This window comes from Carassius carassius, chromosome 49, assembly GCF_963082965.1.
Source record: "Carassius carassius chromosome 49, fCarCar2.1, whole genome shotgun sequence".
NCBI classification, from domain to species: Eukaryota; Metazoa; Chordata; class Actinopteri; order Cypriniformes; family Cyprinidae; genus Carassius; species Carassius carassius.
In genome coordinates, this window is record NC_081803.1 from 4,470,895 (window position 1) to 4,479,914 (window position 9,020).

Genomic DNA, 9,020 nt, shown 5'->3' on the forward strand with positions numbered 1-9,020 from the left:
TGCTATTAAATTTATTAGAAATGTATTCATTAATTGCTGTATGAATTGCATTTAATTGAATAAAAATGCAAAGAAAAAGTAATCTCGTAATATATAATTACAATTTAAAATTACTGTTTTCTATTTTAAAATGTAATATACTCCTGTGATGCCAAGCTGAATTTTCAGCATCATTACTTTTGAATGGCAGTGTACCTGTTTATATATGAGTATGCGTAAGTTGTTTTAAACCTGAATATATTGTGTATATGAATAAGTATTGTAAGAATTATACATTAGATATAATATCTATAATACATAATTACTATATGTAATTGTAAGAAATGTAAACAATAAGCTTAATTTTACATTTACTTAACATGTTAATTACTGCTGCTAACAGTTAATTGACCCATTGTGCGTTGCAAGCTGAAAATCACCTGTCACCAGCCTGTCTCTGTACTATCTGAAAGTCATCAATATGACATTAGTTAACATGAGATAAGTGAAAAAAAAGAACAATATGTAACGTAAAAAGGCAACAGCAACCCGTGTTTATACAACTTAACGTTAGCCTGAAATAAGTTTTTTAAATAAGGGTAATTGAACACTAATCCTCAAAAATGACCTGATTTGATATTTTAAAAACAACATCACTGTAACTACATACTCATGCTACATACACATGTCGGTGTGTTGTATAAATATATAAAATAAATGCATTTATTGACTCCTTATTACCAGAAATCGCAGTTCTGTCACTCTATCAGTTTGAATGGCCGCCAACGCACTTCCTGGAACTATCTGAAGTCTACATGAATCACGTGACAACCAAACATTTCGGACTTCTGTTTTTTTTTTTATATATATGACTGTTGTCGCAACTCTCTCTCTATATGGCTCTTACCTGGACTAAGGAGAAGAAGAACTGGACTGTTGCCCAGTGGTCCAAAGTCCTCTTTTCAGATGAGAGCAAGTTTTGTATTTCATTTGGAAACCAAGGTCCTAGAGTCTGGAGGAAGGGTGGAGAAGCTCAAAGCACAAGTTTGCTTGAAATCCAATGTTAAGTTTCCACAGTCTGTGCCACAAACTGATCATCTCCATGACACGCTGAATTGAGACGGTAATTAAAGCAAAAGGAGCCCCTAGTATCGAGTACATGGACAGTACAGTAAATGAACATACTTTCCAGAAGGTCTTATGGAGTATTCTAATTTGCTGAGATAGTGAATTGGTGGGTTTTTGTTAAATGTGAGCCAAAATCATCGCAATTAAAAGAACCAAAGACTTAAACTACTTCAGTTTGTGTGCATAGAATTTATTTAAATGTTCACAATTTGAGTTGATTTACTGAAACAAAATGATCTTTCTCACAACATTCTAATTCATTGAGAAGCACCTGTATATATATATATATTCTTGTATGGTATTAATTCAAAAGATCTGATGTGGTTGTAAAACAAATAAATCAAAATAAATCTGCTGTTTTTGGAGTTTAAAGGGATCTGCAACCTTCACTCACAATCCCACAATGCATTTCACTTCCTGGATACCAATGACAACACGCTGTTTCCAAGCATGGCGTTGTAGAAATGTCATTTCTTTACCTATTTAGAAAGCGCGCTTTGCCATAAAGACACGACCGCTACAGGAAATCTTAATATCACACTCCGAGACACGAACTGCTTCATTTCACCGATCTGGGAGTCAGCTTCTGCCTTCTGCTTGTGTTCTTCCCACCCGTTTACTGAAGGTGAGAATGCAGACAGTCATCTGTACATAACGTCTTAATGATTCGACTAAAGAGAGCTTGTTTCCTCTTTCCTCTCTCAGTCTCTCAGCTGTGTGACAGAACTGCTGCTGGGATCCAGACTGCACTAAAAAGAGGCAAGTCAGCTTTGTGTCAAGAAGAAACTGGGATAGTAGATGAAATCCTCTGGAAGAAGGTTTAACTCATACCATATTAATATCTCATAACAAATAAGATGAAAGCTGTATCAATTAAATAAATATTTCACTCAAAAACAACACTGTATTATTTTCTTTTATCAGTGGTACACTAAAGACAATGTTAGGCTGAATGCGATCATTTTGGGTGAACTATTTAATATGATCCATAGCCAAGGAATGTATTCCTGATATATGTTCTATTAAAAAAAAAAAAAAAAAAAAACTTAAAATATATTGACATTATTTGCTCTACATTGTTTAGTTTATATTTAGTACTTTTTTTTGTATTTGGAGTTTGCGCAGTTAAATTGAGTTCTGACGTTATTGGATTTATTCAGCATTAAAGGGACCACAATTTTAATTCTAGAAATGTGATTTCGCTGATTATGGGGAAAGAATATGAGCTTTGTCCTGATGTGCGAAACTCATCTGGATATCAGGTTAAGTTTTTGAATATTTGATAGTTAATGAAAAATGACTGCATGACTTTCTTTCTTCTGTGGCATAGAGTTTGTTCTGACTTGCATTCGCATCAGGCTTCATAGGAAACAGCACATGTTCACATTAAATATGATTGTAACCCCTCAGTGCCTGTACTGATGTAATATTTTGCTCTCTCTGTCTATGTTTTACCTTTATTAAAAACCATATTGATTTCTTAGATGTCAGGATGGTTGTTTTTCTGCAGAAGTGAAAATATTCTCCTGAAAACGCTATTTGAATCTCCCTTGTTTTCACTGTTTAACCCTGTAAAGCCTTACATATGAAACCTTAGTCCGAATTTTATTTTTATTTTTTTAAATGGAACAGTTAATTGAACACATAATTTAAAAAAAGGTTGTATATGTTTTTTTTAAGTATCATTAGATAACATCAGGATTTTATGACTCATAATAAGAATATGGGGCTCTAACTGGAGGAGAAAAAAACAGTCTAGTTTTATTCAGAGGCCTAAAAATGATAGCTTTTAAAAATTCTGATAGCTAGTAAATCAATGAGATCTTAATAACAGCACAGTAAATTATGAGCTGGAGCTATCAATCGATATCAACCAATAATAGGTTTAGTAATATAATATTTAAATGCCTAGTTTTATAACCAAAGCTCTGTAGGTTTTACTGTGGGGCTAAACATATAATGCAATGCAATACAATGATGATTGTATTTTCACCCATTTTAATAGCAACAACAAGCTTCATGGTTTGAAGCGACATTCCCATCTGCAGCAGTGTGATTTGTAGGGTTAGTGGTATGTTCATATAATGTTTGAGATGTTTTCCTGTTGAGATTGAGTCACTTGCACCTGACTAGATGTTCTAATATGTTGCTAATCATAGATTACCCTGTTGTTTTACAGGTTTCCTGAAGGACCAGACTAGCAAATGTATGAAGAGCTTTGATTTGGCATGAGATTATGAAACACTAAAGCTCTGCGCTTGGAGATTTATATTAATTTGTTCCTCGTCACATCTCAGTCTTCAAACCAAAGTCTGAAATAGGTTTACAACCCTTGTTTTTTTTCTCTAGGGAAAGATCCAGGAAGACGAAGTAAGCAATTTTTCAATAGAATGTCATTTGATGTACTATTTGCATTAAAGACATTGACCCTGCATATTAATTTTACATGCTTGCTGTTTTTCACCGGAGGTCATTGGTGTGGAGGTGGCAGTCTTTAGAGAGCACACAGACACCGGTGGACCCAGCTGACCTTGTGTCCTATTTTCCTGTGCTTCTGGAGTCTGGTGACGTCTGCACTCTGCAGTAATGTTGTACAGCAGGTGTGCAACATAATGTATATGCTACTAATAAGAAATCTGAAAAGTATCAGGAATCATAAACTGAAATCCTGAATAGGATTGCATCAGTTTTGCTGGGAGCCTTTAAAAGCGTCACAGTGTCCATTCAGCAAGAGTTTCAGATTACATTCCTACAGGTACTTAATTATACCCTTTACATATTTTCTTGAAATAATTGTAATTATAAAATTTATTCTTTTATTTAAAGTTAATGTAAATCCATTGAAAGGAGATATGTACTACACCAGTGTTGTTATTTAGTCGCAGTCTTGTGATGGGACAGCCCCTGATGGCTGGGACAAGAACAGCAGAACATCCTTTACTATGAACTCTTAAGTCAGATGGCTCCTTTGTGATGAAACATAACCAATTGCATCATTAATTTTTCATTAGCACTGAACATCAAATATTTATTCCCTGATATGTACAATACAGTTTTTCCTCCGCTGCTTAGACATTTTTCTTAACTAACTTCAGGATAACTAAAACAATTAACACGAACACCAAAGCAGAATTACAATTTTGCCATACAGCATCACAAACTGTCCAACACAATGTTTAGGATATTTATTAAACTAAATACAAATATCAGAATTTGAATCTATTAATTAAAATATATTTAGTGAATATGTCAAGGTTAGTTAATTAACTAAATAAAGATATAACATGTATGTATATTGGTGGAATTTCAAACATTAATTATTAATATTGTCTCATGTTTCTAAAATACCCCATATGTTGTGTGTATGGTAGAATGTTAATAATAAATGTCATGTTGGAAAAATATTTGAAAAAAGTTGGCACCCTGTTTAAAACAAATGTGATGATAGGGATAACTCTCTTAGTATTATTTACCGTAGTTTGATCCCCTATATAAAAAATATGAGTATTTCATAAGTGTGCTGGTGTTTTCATTATCATGATGGAATTTAATAAAAAAAATTGAAAGCCTGTAATGTATCCAAATATCCACCTTTGTGGCAAAGTCCATGACCTCTGTTTTACTGGGATAGTTCAGTCTGCTGACCCAAAAAGATCCTTACTATCCTCCAAAACTCATCTCGGCACTCCCCTGTCCTGATTGGGATTGGCATGGTATCAGGCTGCACTTTGAAGTAAGAGGCTGTTGTTATAATGATTTGTGTGTAATATTCATCATCATTACTATTTTATGTGCATTAATGTCCTTCCTTCCTGTAGGTTGTCTAATGGAATTAATTGTTCTCTGGTATTTGAAGTCATTTTGTGGTGCTAAAAGGCCAGAGCTTCCCTCATTTGGGAATTGCTTGCTTCAGAACCCCCTGGACTGGATGTCAATACAGAACCAAACCATAGTGTTGGTTAACAGCCTACTCATCATTTTCTCTATGTGTGGAGTGGAGATCTGATGCTGAAGCAAAGTGAAAGAGAAATGTTTAAGTTAGAGGAAATGTTGTCATGTAAACTTGGCTGGTGGTCACCATGATGATGCAAAGCTGATTTGTAAAGCACTGTTTATTCTTTTAACAAATGTCTTGCTTCACTCTTTTTATGGTTTACCAAGGGCACACAGGCTTGTAGCATACCACTGTCTTACCATTTTGAAGTAAAATGGACCAAGTACAGATCATTTTGTATATAATTCTTTGATGAATATTTTTTTAAAATAAAAAATATTGTCATACTAGTGGACTAATGTGGAACAATAGTCATATATACAACGTATGTATGCATGTATGTGTATACAACTTAATTCAATTTCAATACAAAGACATGCACAAAATGTAAAATAATAACTGTTTTTAATAATATTTACTCAAAACTTACTAAAACACATAAGAACAGAAAATGTGCACTATCCATTGTAAAATCTGTTGTTAATTTTGGATCTGTTAAATGAGTAAAATGCCACTAATCTTAATAAGCCAATTTATCAGCCAGGCAGATATGTTGGTCTATTAATATTTCATATCTCATTTACAAAATAGTATTTATTCCATAGCTTTCAGTTGCCCAAACACTTTCACATTTATAATGAGAAAACATTAAATGTACAATTCATTTATAAAACAACAACACTGATAATGATTTTGGAAAATAGTGATTTAGAATAAAAATCAATCATTTTATAATCTACTGAAGCAAATTTAAAATTCCAGTATATTTAACTTGTTTATAGATTTCCATTTTTTTTTTATTTGACCTACATGACTCACTGGTTTTAAAACCATCTCCCTTTATGTGTGCTGTTAAAGATCTGCCAGGGGACAGAGATCGAGATCAGCTTGGCTTTGAGTGACAATAAACACATCACACTGTAATCTGACCTTCTTCACATTTCATTTGGAATGAATAGATATAATTAGTCTTAAACTCAGTCTCATGTTGTGATGTGTTTAATGAATAACCTTGGAGCATCAAAACTCAATGTCGTGCTGTTTTAAGAGTGCACGAAGCTTGGCATTTTCTTGGTCCTGTTGAAAGATTAAATTAAAACCACTATCAGTTTAATAACTAATTTAATTAATCATGACTATTTTTTAAGAAGAGCTACTCACCATTTTTGTGTTTCGCTCTTGAAGTTCACTGACTTGATGAACAAGGTTTTCATTTATCTCTTTTAATTTCTGAACTTTGTGATGGGCACGATTTTTCACAGACATAATGATACCTATAAGAGAGCAAAGTAAGAAAGGAAAATAAAATTATTAGACTAGACATTAGAGTATAATGCAACAGCCAGGTCCAAGAAGTAAAACTTGCATTATTTTTCAAGAGATATTTAGTGATAATGTACATAAAAAGGTGGTTACTTAAGTCAAATGGGCCAGGTATAGAACCTTGGTGAACCCCCAAGGTTAGATTGTGATTGTCATGGAAACAATAATTCCTAACACCAGCAGTTTGGTAAGTTTTGGTACATTTTTCCAATACTTAGTTGCTGGGTCAAAATAATTCCCATACCATTTATGATCCTGGCCACTCTCCACAACCTGAGCAAGATCAGAAGCCCCATGGCATCAAATGCATCTTCCTTTGAGATATATACAATGTCCAGGATGAAGGATACCACCACCACAATCCCATCAAACACCTCAAACTTATGGTGGAGGAGTTCTAGACGATACGCGTAGATTTTTCCAAACAACTCCACCATGAAGAATGTGAGAAGGGCGAGGCTGAGATAATGGAATACCTGGAATAATTGCAGGAACATTTGGATAGAGGATAACTTCAGAAATAATGTGTCATCTGTCAACAGAAATATGACATTCATGTTTTTTTGCTGACTAGGCATCTGAAGCAGACTCACTTGCGGAGCAATTCCATGGTGATCTGCTTTGATGATAGACAAGTCAATAAGCAACTCACACAGAACAAAAATGGCATCCAAGACGACCAAGCAAACAACAACAATCTAATCAATGAAATAACAGTCCAAGGTTATTTTCAGACATGTAAACAACATTTCATATATGCATACGTATAAGAGTTTAAACATTTACCTGGAACCTCTCTGTACTGTAGAGGCGTCGTACGGAGTTCCTGAAGTTGACCTGTCCCAGCTGTCCTGTGGCCAGCTCCAGGTCTTCACTGGCATCGTGCAGTTCCGTGTCCTGCCACTGGGCGGCGGTGTTTTGCTCATCACCCACCGCTGTGAAATGCTTCAGAAAACGGGACATTTTTCTCGGGGTTCACATGAGTTGAACACTAACAGAAAATTAAAGATTTTAATTTGTATTGGAATCATACAAAAAGTATTCGAATTTGTGTCTGTGTTACATTAAATATGATTTTGCATAATGAAGACCGATAGCTGTCACACTTTTACTCGAGTGAATATTTCTCAGGGCGTTTTATAAAAAGTGATTTATGTAGCCTATATACACATGCCCTGCAACCTTGTACCAAAAATATATAAAACGTTCTTATTAGTGTTAACACTGTATAACACTATAACATACAACTCACGGAAGGGCATGGATAAGACTATTGTTGTAGCCTAATATAGAACCAGCTATTAAAGATCCAGTTCATTTTGAATATTTAAACAGCAAAACGCAGTATTAAACAGTATTTTACAAATCAGTTAAGGAAAAATGTAAACGGTTATATTCAGAAATATCAAATAATCAATCAAAAATAAATGATTTGTCATTTTTTTTTAAATATATAGAATTATAAATTACATAATTCATAAAAATGAAGAGGCAAAGAAATATGTTAGTTAATCAAATCTAAAATGTGTTGTATGAAAAGACAATTCAATACAATAGTCGCCACTTTAAAACGGCGTAATATTCAAATCTTGACCTTGTAGAAAAAGTTTTGCGTGCTACAAAAAAAAAAAAAAAAAAAAAATCCTACACGGAGATCTTACTTTAGGAAACAACGCAAAACAATTAAAACAACATAAGTGCAGCATCACGACACAATACTCCAGTATAAAGCGTTTTTTTTCTGTCTTTTGTGCGACAGTGTCGACATGCATCATAAAACATTGACTCTTCATCCGAGACTTGAGCTAAACTCGTGATTTCCTGCATTTGAACATTCAAATGTCAGCAATTTTACACATACTTTTCCGAATATAGACGTCTATATGAATAAGACAACTGACTGACTTTAAAGCAAACTGCTAATGCATCTGGTAGTTTTAATTCTATTGACATTCGACAGTGCATTTAAATTTTTCACTTTATTCAGTGAATCTACTTAATGCGCGCTAAAAGAAATGAAAAGTTGTAATGACGCAAAATGGATATTTACCTGTTGTGTTGCTGAAACAATGTTGCTAACGGCTAACGCAGCATTTGTTCGCAGTTTTTGGGAGACACAATGCGATTTCTGTGAAAAACTTTGACCCTGTGGTCCTCACTGCAGAACAGAAGATCTACGGGGCGTGGTTGGATCCAGAATAAACTCCTCCCACCTTACGCATTCCTAAACCTACCCGTATGCACCCCTTGATTCCTAAACCCACCCTTTCCTAGAGCCCACCCCCAATCCCACCAATCTCCTCCCCCTAGATAAGGATCTAACCACGCCCCCTGGATCTTCTGCTCTGCAGTGAGTGCTAGACTCCGCCTCTACAGTCAAGGACGTGATCCTCCGCACAGGATGCAGCCTGAAGGAGGTGACATGGAAGATCTTTCCCAAATCCTTGGACATAAAACAGGAATGTGCACGGGACCAGATAAATCGAAGAAGCAATCAAAAGATTCACTTTTTTCCCTATTATTTTAACATGCAGGATGATTTAATGGAAATTAAATAGCTAAATGGAAAGGCTTCAAGTTGGTATATAGATAGATA

The 9,020-nt window shown here is 34.6% G+C and overlaps 1 protein-coding gene across 2 annotated transcripts; it reads right to left on the reverse strand.

The window, feature by feature from the left end:
• Positions 1-5,491: 5,491 nt before the first annotated feature.
• Positions 5,492-8,633, reverse strand: LOC132132124 (voltage-gated hydrogen channel 1-like). 2 transcript variants are annotated; one of them, XM_059544403.1, is made up of 6 exons: positions 8,475-8,633; positions 7,211-7,415; positions 7,018-7,122; positions 6,669-6,900; positions 6,263-6,375; positions 5,492-6,178 (listed from the first exon to the last, which is right to left on the reverse strand). In XM_059544403.1, exons 2-6 carry the CDS (start codon positions 7,385-7,387, stop codon positions 6,122-6,124), a joined length of 684 nt encoding a protein of 227 aa, XP_059400386.1. In that variant the 5' UTR covers positions 7,388-7,415; positions 8,475-8,633; the 3' UTR covers positions 5,492-6,121. The 2 variants fall into 2 exon arrangements, with proteins under 2 accessions (XP_059400386.1, XP_059400387.1); XM_059544404.1 differs by lacking the exon at positions 7,018-7,122.
• Between the last annotated feature and the right edge of the window lie 387 nt (positions 8,634-9,020).

Coding starts and splice junctions, on each gene's coding strand:
- LOC132132124 (XM_059544403.1), bottom strand. CDS start 7,387: ATGTCCCGTTTTCTGAAGCATTTCACAGCGGTGGGTGATGAGCAAAAC. Junction 6,901..7,017: donor ACCATGGAATTGCTCCGCAA/GTGAGTCTGCTT, acceptor CAATTATTCCAG/GTATTCCATTATCTCAGCCT. Junction 6,376..6,668: donor AGTGGCCAGGATCATAAATG/GTATGGGAATTA, acceptor GCTCTCTTATAG/GTATCATTATGTCTGTGAAA.